This window comes from Sinocyclocheilus grahami, unplaced genomic scaffold (assembly GCF_001515645.1).
Source record: "Sinocyclocheilus grahami isolate Dianchi unplaced genomic scaffold, SAMN03320097.WGS_v1.1 scaffold28.1, whole genome shotgun sequence".
NCBI lineage: Eukaryota > Metazoa > Chordata > Actinopteri > Cypriniformes > Cyprinidae > Sinocyclocheilus > Sinocyclocheilus grahami.
In genome coordinates, this window is record NW_015505207.1 from 1,360,319 (window position 1) to 1,381,669 (window position 21,351).

Here is a 21,351-nt window from a genome sequence, read left to right on the forward strand (position 1 = left end):
ATGGGAGCAAACGATTATTCTTTTCTCTGGAAAAACTGATATTTCATGGTATAGTTCACCCAATTCTGTCGTCATTTACTTACCCTCATGTCCAAACCTGTCTGACTGTCTTTCTTCTGTGGAACACAAAAGAAGATATTTTGAAGAATGTTTCAGCGTTTAAAACAGGTTTGGTGAAAAAATTATGACAGAATTAGCATTTTTTGGTGAACTATCCCTTTAAATGCGCAAATCTTCCTCAAATACAGTATGCTGCCCTCAAGCAAGGTTCCTTGTTTGCTGTTGAAAAATGACATAGCTTATTTTTATGCCGATTTTAGCTCAAGGTTAGTTTTAGACTTAACTATAGAACAACTAATTTATGGAAATCCCTTTTGGGTTTGCAGGAATACAAAGCTCTCCTCACAACACTACAGCTCGAGATCCAACAATTATGCTTACCATGCGGCAAATCAATAGTGTCAATTGCCAAAGCTGCTATGCAGAATTTGATACCAAGGACTTGTGATGATGTTCACTGCTGGGTCAATAGCCATGCGATCCTTTTTTCATTTTAGAATACATAATGCCTTTCATTGTTAAGACTGACACAGTGCCATTACAATTGATTGCTTCGGTGCATGCAAGAATAACCCAATAAATCACCCTTGCCAATAACGCTTGAGGTTTGCCGTTCAGCTGATCAGGTGTGGCATTGTGGCGACTAATTATAATTTGTTTGCCTGACTATAAAAATAAAGAAATCCTGCCCAGCTCTTTGCAAAAATGCATTAAGAAATCACATTAATAATGCACATATTTTTCTCACATATTTATAGCTTTCCCCCAGACACCAACATGTCACAGTTGTTGTTAGATCCCTATTGGTTTCAATTAAAACCTCGCTGAAGCAATAAAAATAGGCAATTAAATTGGAGCATGCACTTCAGAGGTAGAAATGGGCTGATTAAATTAACCTTGAACTGCAATTAGGGTTAAAAATAAATCTATATATGTATTTGTCACGAGCAACAATATGAATCCAGCGTTTGCTAGTCTAATACTCTGAAAGTTTTAATTACAGCAGTTGCTTGGGTTTTAAAGTGATAACTTTGGTTAATTTAATTACTTTGTATACTTTGTTTCAATACTCTGGTGTTAATGAACACTAACATGTACACACACTAAGTAGCTTCTTTGATTGAGTGTCGGCCATATGGCCCGTCCGACTCCCTCTTATATGGAGAGAATGACCTCAGCCTTGATATAAATGAGCTTTCGCGGGACGGCTCGGCCTTTGACTGTGACACTAATGGAATGCTTGTGCTCACAGGCTTTTACACGCTTAGGTAAAAAGGCTTTTGGTAGTGGATCCTAACACATGTTAGCTTAAGTGAAAACATTTATTTCTGGAGCAATGCTCTCGCTGTCATTCCAGCTGCAGCTCGTGTCTGCCCGTGTGTCTCATTATCTTGCACTTTAAATCAACATGTACCTCCCACCGGCGGTCCCCGGCCCTGTGCCTCTGTTACATTCTCAGACTGTCGTTGTGTTCATCTCATCTTTTTTAAAAGTTAAAAATATTCCCATTGCCATCCCCGTGCCATTTTTCTCTTCAATTTTCATACATTTCTGTGATTCTTTTAGAAATGTCCATAGAATCCCATGATCTTTCCTGTAGCTATGGTACTTCTGTCTCTCCTATATGTCGCTACCTAGAGGCCGTCTGATTCTTTTAGCAACCCGTGATGTTGATTAATTTCACTCTTCGTTAAAAATGTGTTGTGGCATCTTCTAGACTATTGTCATTCTCTCTTTTTTTATTTTTCTGTCTCTTTCTTTCAGTCTCTCTCCCTCCTGTGCCCCGGCCACCCGCCTCCTCCTCCCTCAGCGCCCTTGGCAAATGAAAGGTCAAAGACGCTGCAGTGATTAATGAGCACCAAGCGCCAGGATCCCTCTGTCATTTCCCCCCCTTGTGTTTTTAGTCAGGCCGCTAATTCCTCCAAGACAGCTCAGGCTTTATTGGCCGATGGGAATGACACGGTGTCTATGGAGGTTTTTTGACTGAGCCGCTCTTACTGTTTAGTTTAGCGAGGAAAAGAAAACAGTCCGAAGGCACTCAGTCCCCATGAAAAACATGCTTGAAAAATTCTCTCTTTTTTTATCAGCTAAAATGTTTTTAGGGTTGAGTGTCACTCGTTTCTCTTCTGTTTTGTTTGCTCTAGGAACAAAAAGCCCACTCAGACACTAAGTTTATATTTTTTTTTTACCACCAAACAGAAGTGGCCGTCAGTCGTCTCTCTCCACTTCGTGGATGACACTTCAGCGGTGCACACCGAGTGTTTATTTGAAAAAGTAATGAAATATTTACTCCCTATTGCGGGTAGGATTAGCAGTGGTAATTGACTGCAGCAAAAACCGAGTCTGTGTGAAAGCGACCGAGAGAGCGCGAGCGAGAACGAGGGCCCCTCGTGTCTGAATGCCGATCCTTAGCGCACAATGGTCCTGTTAGCGAGGCTGTATTTCGCTCTGTCACTCTCTCTCTCCACATGTTGCTTTTTCTTTGAGAGATAAGTGGCCCTAATGCTGAACAAATAGTGGAAATCAGAAGCCACTGAGAATCATTCGGCACCGGTTTTCCCATGGCACCCAAATAGACGCCCGGTCTCACGGAGCGAAGGAGCGCAAGAGGGGGAGAGAAAGGGGAGGGGGGGACCTCTCAGATGAGCGCGAAACAGTTTTGTCACCGCAAGCAAATCCAATTGAAAAGTCCCCTGGACTGCAAAGAACCGGAGTTGTCAGATCGGGCCAGAGCACTGAAAAGATCCAGGAGTCCTAAATTGGCATCAGGTGTGGGGCTTCTCTCTATGGTGATGGGCTCCCACATTGTGTCAGCTAGACATTTGGCCATTTCCAAATATAATGGGAGAAATTAATGCAAATGAGCGGCTGGAATGAAATGTATTTAAATGCAGATTGAAAGAGCCTCTGCGTTCTGCCTGATAACAAGTTGCTTTAGGAGAAGGGCCACATTGTGTTGGCTCATCTCACCCCCTACTGTTTCCATCCCCACACCAGTGTGGCCCTTTTTTCTCTGGTCGTTTGTGTCTCATAACAGGCCATTGTTCAGTGGGTAAACTCGCTCTCTAAACTATTATCATTGCTCATTTATTTGAATTTCAGATGTAGCCGGGATTTGGCTTCCAGCCGGTTGAAAACTTTAATTGCACAAGGACTTGAGAGAAAGAGCTGGATCATTTATAATAATGTTGCTGTTGACCATAACCTCATTAGAACCTGCGACGGCATGCATTTCACAAACAAGTTCCTGGCCGACTCCTCGCCTGTGGCTAACTGTGTCTTAAAACATCCTCTTCCTCTCTTTAAAGAGCTCTTGTTTCAGGGCCTCACACTCTGTGTCCGCAGCCGTTATTAGAAGAACCTGGAACACATCAGTTTCAAAGGAAACGTTCAAATCGGAGCAGTTCAATAAGAGGGCACATTTGTTTATCTGTTTGGACAGTGCGGCTGCCAGACGCGTCTACGTCCAAAAAAACAGGATATTGTTCTTTTGGACACAGATGCAGATTACAACTTTTAATCTTTAAATGGATAGTTTGCACAGGAATGAAAATTCTGTCATTGTTTACACACACTCATGTAGTTCTAAACCTGTATGACTTTCTTTCTTTCTTCACAAAAGAAGATATTTTTGAGTTGTTTTGTCCATATGATGAGAGTGAAAACAACTTTGATTGGACCCCATTGACTTTCATTGAGATTTTTAAAAGTATTCTGTTGTGAAGGTGAGTAAATGATGGAATTGCTGCAAATGCAAAAATGCTTAGAAAAACAGGCATATGCGAAGACTGCTGTTAAAAAAAGGAAAACTTTACAGATGCAATTTACATGCAATTAATTTTAGTTAATTGGATACACTGACTTCATTTATCATGCATATTTATGTCAAGCAGCTTGTGTTTTTCCCTGATTATTAACCGATAAGGAGAAACATGGGCATTTGACTCTTATCTATCTTCTTAACATTATCTGCTGTATAAAGAGACAGCCGCTCTTACTGGCATGCAGCGCTGCTGTCTAGTGTGTGTAGTGCACTGAGAGGGATGGTCAGGTTTGATGAGAGTCCAGAGCAGAGCAGGAGACCGCTGTGTCCAGAAGGTCCGGGCCTGTGATTAATGTGATAGATAATGTGCTGGGGAAATGAGTAAACACTCCCTCGCTGCCTAGCTTTGTGCTTCATCGGGGTGATGACAAGGGCAGCGCAAGGGGAGAATTTAACAGGCCTGCTGGAAGAGTTGAGGGAAAAAGGAGAGAGATTCAAAGGAGTGAACCATGACAGACTTGGGGAGAGAGAGAGAGAGAAAGGGAGAGAGAGAGAGAAAGGGAGAGAGAGAGTGGGAGTCGGCTGCTTTGCTAATAAAGCGGGCTGACAAAAGTGGAAGTTTTTCAGGAGAGGAATAATTAAAAGTGCTCAGGGGACTGCAGTTTTAATTTCACATGTAAAGGGCTAAAGATTTCATTTATAGGCACGCTGAGTAGCGAGAAGGTTAATAAGACGAACAAAGCGTGCATTGTGAGAACATACACTCGGAGCAAGGCTGCTGGACTTTCACCTAACACGTTTTTAATTATCTTTCTTTACATATTTCTCGCAAGATGGGGGAAAAGAATAGATTAACTGATTAACAGCGTTGGTGACCGATTGCTGATGGTGTAAAAGGCTCAAGTGTCTTGTTCTGCGTTAAACATCAGCACAAGGTACAAAAGTCCCACGTTTTACAACTCAGTTTGTGGTAAAACAGTGATCTTGGGGCTATTAGATGAGCTTGCAAATTGTGGTCTAAGTGGGGTATATTTTTGTCAATATTAAAAAATTCTGTATAGAATATTTTATAGTAATACTAAATATTAACTAAATTAATTAAAATTAAAAAGTAAATAAAATTGCACATTACAATCAGATGATTAGGCATATTCACTCTATTTAACCTCACAATCCCAAAGCTGCTGTACGTTTTTCTCAAATCCAGCTGGACCACAAATGAAGTTCAGTATTCCCTCTGATTAAACCCTGATGCTAAAACAAAGGGAAAATGACAGATTGTCTGATGCACAACTTTGTATTTGTGGTCTGAGCCCAACTTCAGACAGTCTAGGTCTCGTTCCTCCCAGAAATATCCCGGGCTGGCCGAGATCATTCTGTCAGTCAGCAGTGGATCATGGGAATGAATGATCGCAGCAGCGAAATCCTCCAAATCCTTCCCCCGCCGGCCTGTCACAAGCTCCACTCTGGGCCTGACACTTCTCTATTATATGTTTATCAGTCTCTAATGAAATGCTGACAAGTTTCAGCGCACAACGGATACTGTGTTCCATTAATAGTATTTAACGAACCTTGAGCTCTCACAAAGGCTGGGCCCTATTGCCGGTGACAGCTAAGGGGCCCCTCGGCTGCTCCCCGGTGAGAGAAGATATTATGCATTATGAACATTTGCAATCCCCCTCTTTTGCCCCCCAGACCATCTTACTTGTCTTGCTGATGGGAGTGAGAGCGAGACAGTCCATTGCAATATGGTCAGTGGTGTCTAGTTAGAATGGAACCCATGCTGTTGTGAATTTTACGAATCCTCGTATGTGGTGCTGAGATGAATAATGAGGGAGGAAATAATTTGTCATATTTCTTTTTTTATTATTATTTGAATTTGTATGATATCTTCAGTTTGCTCCCTTTTCTCTCTGGTTTGTTTTTTTTGTAAGCTGAACAAAAGAGAGTTTTAACTGGACAAGTGTCCCCCAGAGTAAAAGTGATTGACGTTTAAACACTAATTGTAGATTAGTACCTAATTATTGATTGTAGATCACCTCTGAAAAACTGGTGGGTCATTTCTGACAGCAGGGTAAAAATGCTTAACGTTAACAATAAAATGTAAAAATCAACAAGTATATGATTCATGACTCAGAATTAGGCAAAATGTAAAAATGAAGAATTGTCTCTCCTTCATTTGATGACTTGGTATTTGACTTAAATTGGCCAAACCCCACAGGAATTTGAACTGGAATGATAGGAAGAGAAATTAATCACAGGTAATGCATTCTGGGAAATGTAGTTCACTATCTATCTATCTATCTATCTATCTATCTATCTATCTATCTATCTATCTATCTATCTATCTATCTATCTATCTATCTATCTATCTATCTATCACTGAATAGAGCTGAATTAGCCAAGTGCTAACATTGGCCTCATCCTCAAAAACCACATCGACCTTCATACTCTTCTCTGTAGTAGCTAATAATGCAACAGTATCTCGACAACATTATTTTTTAAAGCCATTATCAGCCTGCTCTCGTGAATAATTGGACCCTAGCAGCTCGCCATAGTTTATTTCTGTTTAAGTAACCTTGTCCACGGAAGTCACTTAAAACGTTAGCGCATCATGCTAATTCTAAGCAGATGCCCATTCGACCCACAGAGTGATTAGTTTCCATGGACGTCTATGAATATGTGAGGCGCGGAGTACGAGACGTGCGTGAAATATCTGCGAGGGCCTGGCACGAGAGTAGAGAGCATAGATGTTCCTCATCTGTAATACACTGTGTAGACTAATATCTGCTGCTTTTTCTTATATTGCAGTGCGATATTGATCTGCTAAAATTGTACCATATTGGAGCTGTCTGTTGTGATATTCATCATTCTGTCATGTCCCCCCCCCCTCCTGTAGCGACGAGTTATTAGAGGCATCGGTTTGAAGAGGTTGAAGGCTTTAGTCGCAGAGATGTTGCAAACAATTCATCATAAAACCGAGAGAGAGAGATAGCAGAAAGGGACAGAAAAAATCTCAGGTGATGTCTCGCTTAAGATTTATGTGGACCAGGGCCATGCATTAAGAATTACATCATCAAGTGGTATGAAGACTTTGCACGATGTGCTGAGTCGGACTATTTGCTCTCACGCTGAGTCTAAATGGACTTTTCTTACCTCCTCATGAAGCTTTTTAATGGAATCGCAAGCTTCCAGGAATAAAGCGAGTGATTTAGTTAGCGTTGTGGAGGCTGGGTCACGGGCCCTGATAAAGCTTGTCTGAAGTAATTGTCATTCTGTGGGTTTAACGACACGGGCCTTGTCTCACTGCCATTATGCCACATTTGGCAGTTGATGGCAATCAGACAGCGAGGATGAAAGTAAACTTGTACGTGCCACATTCGATTTGTCTCCTGACTGGGTGGGGCGCTTTTCCCTCCAACTGTCTTAAAAGGTTCTGGTTGTTTGCTCTCCGCACGCAGTCAGTGATTTGTCCTGAAGGATCAAAGAGACGCTGACGTGCGTTTAGCAGCCGGGCCTTGATTCTTTTTAGCAGGGACAAATCGAGGGATTCTGTAAGCAGAAAGCATTTTTGTGGCTTCAATTGTTGTGTTTTCACAGTAAACTGCGTTCAAATGGAATTGATCAGGATCCGGGAGTCACAGAGGATGATTTGTTCTGCATAAACAGTATCTAAAAGCGCAGGAGGAGGAGGAGGAGGAGGAGGAGGAGGATGGGGCGGACCGCAACCCTCGTCTCTCCACGCAGACTCGCTGTGCCGTTGTGTAAACATCGCTCTTCCTCTCCCACCACAGATCACTTCTGGACTCCCTGGAATATTTACATTTCATTAATTATTAAGAAAGCAGAAAGAGTATAAACAGTGGATAATTTTTGTTTAATGTTTCACACAGGATTCCGATTCCACAGTCCAATTAATGTTAATGATTAAGGGCTTCCTGTTTAGTCCTGACGTTAAGTTTGTTTGTCCCTGAGAGGATACAGACCTCACATCCTACGCCTTGCTCAATATCAGATATTTGCTCACGTTATAATTATCATCGTGGTCTGTTTCAGTTGCGGCCGACTGAATTAATGACTTTGGAAAGTCAGTGGGCGACAGAAATGTCAAAGAATGAACAGAAATACGGAGGCTGCGCTGTCATTTGCTAATTTAAATGCGTGTAATGCAAAACATGGATGTTTATGAAACACAATTCCATGTAATGTGGGACAGATGTTCTCTGTTAAAGAAAAAAAGCCTCTAGACTTGTAAGTGTGTGTGTGTGTGTTTGCGAGTGTAGGCGAGCCTGTTTGTGTGGCACACTGCCTTAATAGTATTGATTCTGAAATCATATTTGCCGAATTAATATGCATCAGTCTGAGTGCTATTGTTTTGTGGCCTCTTAATTGCTTCCTCTTGTTAATATTAAAAGCACATTAAAGTCTTAACTATTGGCTCTATCTGAAGTTACTTTCGACGACAATTTCATAAGACAATGGGAAGGATTAATAAACTGTGGCTTGATCTCTGTTATCAAGCTCTTTTACTATTGGGAACCAATTAAGTACCCTTCAGCATGACTTTCACTTGCTGCACTGATCTGTTCCTCTGCCAGAATTTGGGATTAATTGGGAATTAATATCCTCACTAGAACAAGTTCGCTTTGTTTGCTTTGTCTGACTTTAACAATCGGCGCTGAGGTTATCCCAACCTGTTCGTCAAACACCCCCCTCCTCCTCCTCTCAGAGATTGATACGTACACGTCCCAGATCCCTTCGAGCTGAAAATATGGGCCATTAAGAGAGAATAGTCGACAATGATTTCGTTCTCCACGTAGAATTTTTTCGAGCTTTATTAGCCATGCATATTAATGACTCAATTAATTCTATTCATCCTCGCAAGTCATCTGTTTGTTTTCGCCTGACCTTTTATCTTAGAAGTATTCACGCTCGGCTCGGTTTAAGCACTTCCTCCACGCCGGCGTTCTCCCACAGTGGCCGAGTGCCTCTTCGAAGAGGGAGTCATTTAATGTGTTCGCCGAAACCTCCCTCTGTCAGAAAGCACGGCGGATGTAAATGTGACAGGAAATATGCTATTATTACACTCCGAGCCGTTCGTCTGACATCCCACCAAATAAAATTACAGCATTTCCCCCTTCTCCCTCCCTCCCGACTCCATCTGCCTCTAAAACACCTCTCTCTTTTTTTTTTAATTTACGAAGATCTGGGTAAACAGGCATGTGATGTGGAGGAGACCGGGGTTGGATACTTGCCCTGCGTTACATCTATCTCCCATTCAAAGTTAGTGGTGAGGACAGGACATATAATTGAAAACTGCAGCTGGACTGTGTACAATCTTGTAAAAGGATGCCTTGGAAATTAGATTAATCAAGAGGCAGACATTGTGGGGAAAGTTTGTTTCGAATGCCTGACAGTATCGCTCTTTCTCTCATTTCAAATGCTGGCAGGGCAGCAGGCAGCTCCAAGGGAAATGTGCTCCTTTCATACTTGAGTAATTGATGAATTGTATGCAATATGCAAATGAGAAACCATAAATCTTATGAATGACAGCTTAATTTATGTGAGCCTTAATGAATGCAGGATTAGATTTTAATTAAATATCCTCAAAGGCACCCTGACTAGTAAGTTTTTAAAGCCTTGTTTTGAAGACTTATTTCATATGCATCACAGTTCTGCATGGTAAAGGGAGATCACTGAGAGCATTTCCTCACCGTTCTGAAGATAAGCGCAGCTCTGTTTTGTTAACCAAAGGGACTGAAATTAATAAATATTGCGATGGAAATCATATCTAGCCATCTCATTTTAACTTTCCTGGAACTGTTCATTTTAATACATTTGATTAACTGCATTTACTTTTTTCCCTCTCTCTGCCGTATCTGATCTATAACATTTTCTGCAGTGTCTTTTTAATTAAGAGAATCGTCCATTAGGCACGGAAAAGTCAACCAATTAGGCATTCTACATCAGTTCCCAGGATGTACAGGCCTGCTGCTCCTTATTAGTGCTAATAGTACTGATACAAAACAATTTTAAGCTTCACAATTAAAGTATGCAATTAAGAAATTGGCTTTTTGTCATTAATGATGCATTAAAATAATCAGCAGTTTATCTTCCTTTCAGATATTTTTCCCCTCTAAGATCTCCCTACAATATTGTATTTTCAGTTGCAATCTCAGGGAAAAGAAACGTAATTTGCAGGACAAATGCATGAATATTACAGTGGGAAAAAATCCAGTCCAGAAGAATGCAAATTTGCTTGGAATTTGGATAAGCTGCTCATAAAATTTATTGTTTTTCAAGTTACAACAATATAAAAGAACAACCCATACAAACCTGAAAAATACACAGTCAGTACTTAGAAAATTGTAGAAATTGTACATAGTCTGGCATGAATAGCATTATGGTCAAGAACCATTTTTCTGGCATATTGAAAAAAAAAAACCACCTGAGTAATGTCTTTGACTGAAATGTTTTTTGCAAACTACAACAGATGTGTGGGTTTCATTTCAGTTTAGTCACAAAAATAGACAAACACATTATGCTTAAACAAACAAATTCAACACACACAATTTTGAAAAAAAGTATGGAAATCACCATCCTAATTAGTTCTTAAAAAGCTAACCGAAGTCAGACAACCTGCAGTCCAACATTGGAGATGTTGGCCAAGTCAATAATTCTTAATTGTTTCTTGTGAATAGCAAGAACTCAGACAGGTAAATTCAAAGGGCTCACATACATTTTCATATGTTTTATGACCAGTTGCTCTGCATACTTACATGAGGCCACAGCCATGTAAATAAAGCTCAAGGAAGGAACAAGACTGGGTTCTGAGTTCCTTTGCAGCGGTGCAATCTGATGGCCCTGCCCAGTGAGTCTTTAATCAGACCGTGCAGTGTACAAAAGCAGCAGGAAGGCCACTTTTATAACCTGGGAGCTCTCTGTATCTCCAAATGTTATGCCTGGCGCGGGACTGTTGAAGGATTGGGCAGAAAAACACATCTGGGGAGGAGAGGGCCGCTGTTAGTAGGTCGCTGAGGGTAACTGCTCCCTTTGATTATGTGCATTTGATCTAATATATTGTTCCTCACAAAAGTTCACCGTTTACCAGCGGATGCAGCTGTTCCTGCTTATAAAACGCTTTATATGAAGTGCTCACACATAATCCATCTATGCTGATCTGATAAGGCGTCTACCTGGCTGAGGGTGACAGGTGTGAGAGGGAGAGAGAGAGCTGGTGGCGATAAAGCAACAACAGTTCAATGTAAATAAAGGGAGAGATAAAATGGAGATCTGAGGCAGTGCTGATTAATGCAGGAGCGCCTGTGGAACGGGCCATCGCGGCGCTCTGGCTGACCTCTTCTGTTAGCGTTCCATTCATGTGCAGGTGTAAGTGACTGAGACAGCCACGCCAGTTGCTATATATCATGTATTGTTGCAGATTCCACTACTTTGCTTCCCTTGGACCCTTGTTGAAAACTTCTAGAGAAGTTGATGCTGGTGGACTGTGTACAGAATAAAAGAAATGTTTAGTGGTTTGCAAAGGCGAGAATGTTAGTGTTTCGTATTCGTAATGCGATCGCGGCCGTAGCATGTCCATGGTGGTCCTGAGCTTTTTAAAAACAGTAAAAGACTTTAAGCATTAAAATGATAGTTCACCCAAAAATTCAACAAAAGGGATATTTCATGCTCCTCTTTTCCATATAACAACAGTTTGTAGAGACTACACATAGTCCAAAAATTACGAAAAAACACACTATAAAAGTATTCCCCATATACATATCCCATTTCTTCTGAAGCCATTTGATATCTTTGTCTGCTAAACAGACCAAAAGTTAGTAATTTTCATGGATAATCTTCCCATCACTCCTAACTTGAGAACTATTGGATCAGTAAGTTGAATTGAAAAACTGGACGAGCCTGATTTGCCAATCTGATCAACCATTTCAAAGAAAAGAACTGTCTTAAAAAATTATTTGTTCCACATTTATGCTTGTTTTGTGGATTGTTTTATTTGTTTTGTTGTTTGATTGGTCTTTGTTTGGTTTGCTTTTGTTTTTTGTTTTGTTTTATTTTGTTTTTTGTTTTGTGTTTTGTTTGGTTTGGTTGTCAGTTTTGTTTTGATTTTGGTTTTGTTTTGTATTGTTTTGAGCTCAACTTATATATTTTTATATAGAAAATAATTAAAGAATGTTTGTGTTTGAGTGAACTGCCCCTTAAAAATCTTTCAAACAACCATGTGCAATCATTCCACTCTCTTTGGAATCCATCAGTTCAGATTATCCAGTCTAATGCATTGGCCCAGTTTCATGATTCAGTTTCAAGTGTGTTCTTTCAGTGTACAGTAGTTTAAATTTAATATCTTTGTAACTATGATCAATTGGGCAGAGTTATATGCTTCGATCTTACAGTCAGTCCACACAAAGATTGCATAGTAAAATGGAGGAGCTTTACCTGCCAGCATTCCATCTAATCAAGCCGAATAAAGCTGCAAAGTCAGGAGGCCTAATCTGAGCGTAGTGTGTTATTGTTAGTGCGGAGACCTCGGTTTGTTATCAGGCCCTTGTTTTCTCTGCTGGCCACCACCTCAGCAAAGTAATCAATGAGGCATGTGCTGCTATCGCACGAAAAGAAATGAAAAATAAACCAGTGATAATCCTTCAGTTAAAAGGTTATGCAGGCTGATAAAAGCTATTTTGTTAATTTATTTACACTTTGCTTCAGTGAGATAAAGAAAGGGAACAATTAGGGAATTCCAGGTGAGAGATTTGAAAAGGGCAATGACATTGGGTTAATATTTTATAAGGCCTGATTGGCGGGCTTCTGGAGGAGTCTGTATTTACAGAAGCAGAGATGCTGTGATTCGTCCGCTTGTTTTGGTTGACTGCGAGTAAATGGAATAAATATCTTCATCTTTACCTTACCAAATGAGTAAAGCTGCAAAGTCAGGAGGCCTAATCTGAGGTTTGTTATCAGGCCCTTGTTTTCTCTGCTGGCCACCACCTCAGCAAAGTAATCAATGAGGCATGTGCTGCTATCGCACGAAAAGAAATGAAAAATAAACCAGTGATAATCCTTCAGTTAAAAGGTTATTCAGGCTGATAAAAGCTATTTTGTTAATTTATTTACACTTTGCTTCAGTGAGATAAAGAAAGGGAACAATTAGGGAATTCCAGGTGAGAGATTTGAAAAGGGCAATGACATTGGGTTAATATTTTATAAGGCCTGATTGGCGGGCTTCTGGAGGAGTCTGTATTTACAGAAGCAGAGATGCTGTGATTCGTCCGCTTGTTTTGGTTGACTGCGAGTAAATGGAATAAATATCTTCATCTTTACCTTTCCCAATGACAAACAAAAGGAAGATGGGAAAGGTTAATTGCTCCATTTGAGGCGAATCAAAACGGAATGTTCTTTCTGTAAACCTGAGCGAGACATGCATTGACTCCAGGATAACGTTTCATCTGCTGGCACCAAATGTGTCTCCATTAGGTCCAAAGGTCCACAAACCTGTTGGAAAAATACTGATCAAATATAATCTTTGTGTACTTCTCACATTTGTGTTTAATAAATATTATAAATGTAAAATGAAATACTGGATTTTAAACTTGTGATAAGAAACTCAAACTGACTGTGGACAGATTAGTTTAATAGATGTTACACAATAAACTATACAGTAAATATTGGAGCAATTATATTGGTCACTGATTTCCTTTAAAACTAGCTTTCATGATGCCTGTTATGTGCACAAAACAACTCTAGATTATTACAGAGATAAAATTATTTAAACTAGTCTTTTGATAATAGTTTGAGATAATTTTTGCACTTTTAGAGTATTAATGCCTGTTCTAAAAGAAAGAAACATCTGTAAACAACAACAACATAAAGATTGGAAGTGTATTTTTAATGAACTGCTTCACTTTTTTGTAGTTTTTTTGTAGTAGTTTTAATTCAGTATTTAATCGTTTTAAGAGGTTTTTGTTTATTATATCAGTATATTGGTATTTAACACAGAAATACTTTTTGTGATTCTTTTTTTTAAATAAACGTTGTTTCCTAACAGCTATTAAGAAACAACACAAAGGAGGGTGAATTCCGTTATTTGCAAACTTTTGTATTGTGGAAGTGAGATGGCCATATATTTTGTGGGTTTAATCTGATTGCTTTCTCAGTGTGGTGGGACGGAGGAGATCATGTTCCATTGTGAACTCCTGGGTCAACATGGACCAAGTCCATTAAAGGAAGCATGGTTCAGGGAAAGTTCACTCTTATTTTCTTTTCGCTGAATGCAAAACAAAAGGAGAATTCCTACATTTGTTACAAATTTGCCACTTTTTGGCCTCAGGCAAGTGCTGTCTATAAAAGTTCCTAAGTTGGGAGACAGGATCTGTTATTAACTATGGAATCAGCAATAAAGAGAGAATGCTGGGTGATTTGGTTGTTGTGCTGAAAAGCAAATGCCATGGAGCAGGATTTTCTAGGTTGACAATCTTCATTTTTATTCATTCATGCTTCCACTGGTGTCTCTTAGAAGATAAGAGTTCAATTCCAAGAACACTTCATTTCTTCTGTAACTTGCATACTGTAACCAGTTGTGATATACAGTCCATGATGAACAATCATATTTATGCCAAACCTACTGTATGCCTAATTTATTTGGTGCCACAAAAAAATGTACAAATGAACAGTTTTTCCTCAACATTATACCTAACTGTATTTAAACGTACTTTATGTAATATGTAGACCTAAAGCTGTTTAGTATAAGAATTTATCAGACCTTTTAAACCTATTACCCCCTTCCCTTGAGGCTAGAGAGTCAAATCTTAATTTGGGGGTCAGACCCCTAAAACCCCCTAATAATTTGCACCCTGGCTGTAACCCTCTTCCTTAATTTAACTGGTTGACAGTATCTGCATTGCATTTTGCAACTAATTTCAAATGTTTACCTTTTGAGTAATACAAACCACTCAGCTTTATCTAATAAATAAATGCAAGCAAACAATGCGTTCTCCCTCTAGGGGTGAAAATCTTGTTTATTTGAATTTGTCAGCATCGTGCTCAGCAAAACGTCACAGATAGCCTTGCTTCTCCCATTGTGTGGAAACATATCCCAGAGTTACAAAAAAGAAAAACGGAAAGGAAAGGAAAAAGGATGTAACTATGTTTGCTATTGGTGACATCCAGTAGTGGAGTGGACAGGGCATATCTCAGACACAAGTGGATCTCATGAACCATTGTTGTGCTCTAATAGCCTACTTTTGAGGACTTTTTGTGCTGGGCTATTTAAGGACTCAGCATCCAGCACATGACAAATTGTACTCGTTCTTTTGTGAAGGTCCAGCTCTTGTTCTCCTTTCGTCCTCAGTGGCCCCATAATCACTGTTTAGAGAAGCGACAAACAGCAGAGAACGCTCATGCATATCTCAGCTAAATGACTGCAGTGTCCTCTTGAACATATGAGCACAGGCCATCCTGTTTTAAGTGAAAACCTTCTGTGTTGTCGCATGATGGGGATTTCAGTTTCAAACATTTGATGTTATTCAGCTTTGTTTCCAACTTATTTTTCAGAACACTATCGTGCTGTCATAAATTAAAAGCAAGCCATAGCAAAAAAGTAAAGCCAAACAAAATAAAGTTAGTTTAATTTAAGATGCTTAATAACAACAACAAAAAACCTTACTATGTATCACTTAAAGGGATAGTTTAGCCAAAAATGAGAATTATCATAATTCACCCTCGTGTCCTTCCAAACATGTATGACTTAATTTTTTTCTTGATTTGGAACACAAAAGAGGAATATACTTTTCCATACATTTATAATGAATGGGAACCGGAGCTTTCAAGTTTCAAAAGGAGGCAAAACCTCCATAGAAGTAACATAAAAGTATCCTGCAGTATATGATTGTGTGCTGTAGTTCTGTGAGTGAACAGAATAAAATTGACATAATTATTGACTTCAACTCAAGAACTATTTTAGTCTGATTCATGACTACTTTTTTGAATTTGATCTATCAGTTCATCGAAATAGACCAATTTGAATTATCATGAGACAACTATTTTTATCAGGACAAACTCTGAAGGACTTATTTTGTAAGATGGACAAAGAAAGCTTTTACATTTTTCCACAAGTACGTTTAAAGAGTCTTTTATAGGGTTTTGCTCTCTGTTCCTCACATAAAGGTATTGTATGGATTGAAAAAAAATGAGTATTATGAATTTTATGATACTTTCATAATGCTTTTTATCATATATGTTTTTGTTATGCAGAAGAAAGTAAGTCATACAGGTTTGCAATGACACGAGGGTAAACAATGACAGAGTTTTCATTTAGGGTGAACTGTCCTGTTCTATATTTAATGTTAAGTTAAAATATTGCTGCTGCAGCCTTATAAAAAGCCTTCATTCTCCATTTCCTCTTCCAATCTATACCTTCGTCAAATATGGTGTAAACACTCCGTAAGCAGATCCCACCACAGCTCAGAGGCTAAACGTCTGCTTTGTTCACAATCCCCTGCTCTTCCTGGAGCTAAAGTTGATGTGACATTTTGTCCATTTTTTTGTCCAAGTTTTTTCTGCTTTTGGCATTGTTGCTGGAGGAGGGAGGAAGCCTTTTACTATCACATGCCATCTATTGAGGTCTTTCATAAATAATTCAGCTCAGTACATTGAAAGTGATGACAGCAAAACTGTCATGCAATCTCCCTCATAAGATCAAAGAGGTGTTTCTATAGGAGGAGGAATTTCATTTTAGGATGTTCTGTGGTTCGGGCATGTGATCGTTTCAGACACAGTGCTGTATTTAAAGGGATAGTTCATCCAAAATTAAAATTGTATTATCCTTTACCCACCTTTGTGTCGTTCCAAGACTTTCCTTCTGTTGTGCAACGCTAAAGAATTTTAGCAGATTGTCAAGTCTGTAAAATGACAAAAAGCTTCAATAGCTGAAGTCATAGATTTATGCAAGTCTTGTAAGTTAAATTGATGTAAATTTAAGTGGATTTTTAACATTAATTATGCCAGATGTCATTGTTTTTAAGTTTGTCTCGTGACCAGTTGCAACTTGCTAAATTTGAGTATGCAGATAATTTTGTTCAAGCCGCTAGCCCCAGTCCCTATTCACTTTCACTGTATGAGAAAGAGCAGCTTGAACATTCTGCTCAAAGTTACCTTTTATATTTTATGGGTTAGAGAAAATTATAAAGGTGAAAGAATCGTTTTTGTGCAAATTATTCATTTATGGCCTGCCACATGCCAGAAAAGACTCTCATAAATACTTCAAACAGCAAATTGCTAATGCCAAATATGAAAAGAGGGGGCGCTGTAAAAATGAATATCAAAGATTCCTAAAAAGGAATCTATAATAACAGAGTGAAATCCCTTACTGGAACATTTATATGAAGTATGATGATGTCTCTATTTCCGTTGCGTGATGCGATGTGGAAATGATTCTGTCACATCTGAACAGGCTGATACGGTTCAAACTCCTTACAGTGTGAATGGCCTCAGGCCTGGCTGTATCTAGTGCTGCTCCTTCTCATGGCTAACACTCTGAGCATGGAGTTTATGGCCTCTTCTGTTTTTTAGTGTGCGAAGTAAAGAATTTCCGTTTCAATTTCATGCCTGTCAGGGATAAAACATGATAAAACGCAATGAAACGCAGCTCATCTGCCCAGTCTGTAAATGGACTAAACTGATGCACATGACAGACTTTGGTGGTACATGAATAAGTGAGCTTTTAAAAAGGCCTTGGGTCGTAGTGAATGCACTCTTCTGCTTTCCTTTTGGCCATGAAAATGAGGCCCTGTTTAGTCACTGGAAAAGCAGGGAACAAAACCTTGAGTTAATGAAGGCCTCTTTCAATCATGTCCTGATATGCAATTGTAAAGGAAGTGCTGTGAAATATAGACAATGCCCTGAAAATAAGCTTTTCTCTGGTAACAACCAAAAGCAGGAACAGTTATTTCTCATTTAATTGTTCATTCAAAAATATTAAACCATGTAATATTATTTATAAATGTAGATCTATGGGTTTATTTATTTATAATTTTCTGTATTAATCCTTTCTATTAATTTCACATTGCTCCATAAATAGTATGTATGTATGTATTTTATATATTTAGTTTTTGTCTTGATTTTTTACAATGTTTGATATAACTGTGAATGGAGGGTCTTGTGCCTCAGTAACCAGTTACTAGCTTGGTTGTAATTGAACCAACTCTCCATAACAAGTTTGTGTGTATCATTTGAGCAACTTGTCGTATTTTGAATGCATTCTGTATGTAGTTAGTTTGAAAAAAAAAAATGCTGGGACGGAATCACCTTTTTGGTAAAAATTGGGGGAGATGTCCCCAGTGGCTGCAGAGCCCTTGGTACTGTAACTAACACACTGATTTATTACGGACACTCTCTGTGAATAAATATTTCCGTAAAGGCCTTTTTGATATTCTGTTTTTGCCCAAATTAGAGGGGAAAAATGCATGGCTGAACAGAACATAGTAATGTGTGAAAAATATCTGACAATCAGCTCGGAGGGGCGTTTTTCCCCCCTCCGTCTGACTTGCGCTTGTTGTGTCATTAATCATTGTGTGATCTTGGTCACTCATTTCAAGTAATAAAAGTTTCCATCATAAATGCACAACAGGTCTGAGTCGCTCAGTCACACCAGCTTCCAGCTATGACTCCTATTAAATCAAGCAAGCAGAACGTTTCCTAAGGCAGCCGTTGCCTTTTAATTTCCTGAAGAACCTTAGAATATCATTCATTACCAGAACTGCACATATTTGGTTTTTAAAAGTCTCATAAATCAATAGTGGCCTGACTGCAATAATTATAACAAGTTAACATGTAATTTCCAGGCTGAAAGCCGCATGGCCGGATTTTAGCATATGCAAACGAGGTAATTCAAATAGTGTAGGGATATTAATACAGAAGGGCAGGTAACGAGGTACTGGCTATGAATTATACATCAAAAAGTGGTTGATCTTCAATAAAGGAAATGAATTCACTGTGTAATCTAATTAGTTATGGAAGTCTATTATGTCGAGCAGCAGAAAGCAACTGTCCTTGAAAAGGAATTTATTTACAGTACATGTTAGCTTTTCGGAATGGAATTGCGTTCTGGTCCGAATGTTAACGGCCACCTCTGTCTCTCACCCCTCCCCTTCTTTCTTCACTTCCCTCTACCTCCCCCTTTCCGCCACTTCACTTCTGTTTTAGCTCAAGACCCGGGAGGCCTCCGAAACGGACCCAGAGTGTGACATCGCCGGAGAACCCTCACATCATGCCGCACTCGGTGCCGGGCCTCATGTCGCCGGGAATCATTCCCCACACAGGTAACGCACACGGACCTCCTCCCGCGCCCCGGCCCATTCTCGCAGCAGTCCGCTGCCCATCCGTTAAATGGCACGCTGCAAAATCTGACAGCCCTCATCCAAACTACCAGCCAGAACCATTGACCATCCCGGCCGACCCCCCTCCCTTCCCAGCAAGCCCCCCCTGTGCAACCACAGCTACAGAATAAATTAGAGTGGAGAGTTGTTCTCTTCCAGATTATCATAGTGGATGCTGCATTCTGCCTTGAGTGGATTTTAATTAGCCCGATTAAATCCACTTCACTGCTGTATGTACATAGGACGATGTGATGTTAAAGTAAGCTTATCGCCACAAGAATCAACAACAAACGTTTGTGCCTTCAGTTCGCCTGGAGCAAGTCTTGTGCTTTTGTTCTATTTACGGCTGGTTTTCATTGTAGCAGCTTTGAAGTCATTTGCGAGAAAGGGCCCTGATTTACATATCGTGCTCTTGGTTGTTCTGCCATCTTTTAATAACACACAGTCATTAGGTTATGGTTCACTCCTTGTTAATGTACAGTTAACTTCTCGTTAAGACTCTCTTGTGGATTCTTGAGCAATTATTGAACACAAAGTCATATAGTTATAATTTTCAAAACCTAAGTGTTTTGTTATTTGTTTCTGTGCAAAGTATGATGTTTTCTGTCCTATTGGACAAATTATCTTGCTGTCACAAAACAAGCTAGCACAGAGTCTTCATACAAGCAGCTCTTCATGATGACTTTACGTTTACAATACATGCATGCCATTTGGCAGAGACTTTATCCACTGTGACTTACAGTGCTTCCAAGCAATGCGTGTTCGCTGGAAATTGAACTTAAGATCTTGTCATTGTTAGCACCAATGCTGATCAGTTATCTTGATTAATTATGTGGTAAGCATTAGAGTATATAATGTTAGAACGTTATAATGCCTTCAAGTGCACCTGGGAAGCGAAATGTTTCTTAAATAAAGCAAACTGAGAATGTTGAGTGACTAACTTTATCTTTTGAAGTGTTCTTTAAAATGACTATCTCTCTTGTTATCTATCCTTTACAATTATTGAAATGCAGCATGTACAATTACAATAACTTGCAAGATCATTCATTATAATTCTCCACTACTTGCTTTCTGCTCACTGATCTCTATTAAGTTTATTGATATATTTTATGATATTATTAATATAATGGATCAGACATCCTTCTTCCAACATCACAACTTACCATCTAATTTATAATCTAGAATTCTAGAGTTTTCCTCTTCTTTTCCAATTTGCTTGGTCATTCAAATGCTTGTAATAACAAAATTTCCAGCTTCACTTGAAGGGTACATTAATGAAAGTTATTATAAAGTGATTTTAATTCTTTATTATTTAATTATTCTGTATTTGAATTCGAATGTACCAGTTTATGTCAATATGTCACAATGGTAGTGAGGCTGTATCCCGTTAAATAATTGGTAGTCTTGTTATTTGGCCAATTTTGCCCTTATCTCCACCAGTCTAGGAGATCTTTCACACAATCCAGTTTTAATAATTTTGAGCCTGTAGTTTAAACCAGTGTTTCCCAACCGGGGTGCCGTCTGTCGAGAGCAGGGGTGCCGTGTAAAAAATAATTTTTTAATATTTTTAAATTGCTAAAATGTTCAAAAAAGCATCTATTATATAATATCCATTTCTGAAGTCGCCACCGCTCAGGTTTCACTTTCACGTGGTGTGACGCTCTGTGTATTATCCCGCTCTATGTGTGTGCGCTCCATAAAAATTGAGCCGATAGGAAACATCGATGTAGTACAGTACTGTTTCTGTCTGCAATAGCCCTACTGTGTTGTAACATGGTGTGGTATATGGGCAACTCTGGTAACGCTGCCCTCTCATTCACTGATCTGCTAACCGCTATGTTATGCTCACGTGTTCTGATAATAATAGCTTTCTAGGACTAAACATTATTTGGATAATTGGTAAAAAAAATTAAATAAATGAAATATCTTAACCCTACTGTTAGACCTACCTGAAAAACTAAAAAGCAATTTATTTAATTCGAAGGCCTGTCGTTATTTTCTATTTGTGCTATCATTATTAATTTCTTTTTGTTCTTATTTTATTACTGACTGCTTACTTTAAATTTTTTATTCAATTAAAAGTTTGAAATCAAGCTATCTCGTGCTACTGCACCAAAATTACCCCACTGTAAAATAAAAAAA

General features: G+C 39.1%; 1 protein-coding gene across 5 annotated transcripts in view; it reads left to right on the forward strand.

Moving 5' to 3' along the window:
• The window catches only part of dachd (dachshund d), a 117,722-nt gene that overhangs the window by 40,390 nt on the left and 55,981 nt on the right, over positions 1–21,351 (forward strand). For all 5 annotated transcript variants that reach the window (XM_016255584.1, XM_016255591.1, XM_016255598.1 and 2 more), the window contains exon 2: positions 19,037–19,152. In XM_016255584.1, coding sequence (XP_016111070.1) covers positions 19,037–19,152 — 116 coding nt within the window. The remainder of the gene's footprint in view (positions 1–19,036; positions 19,153–21,351) is intronic.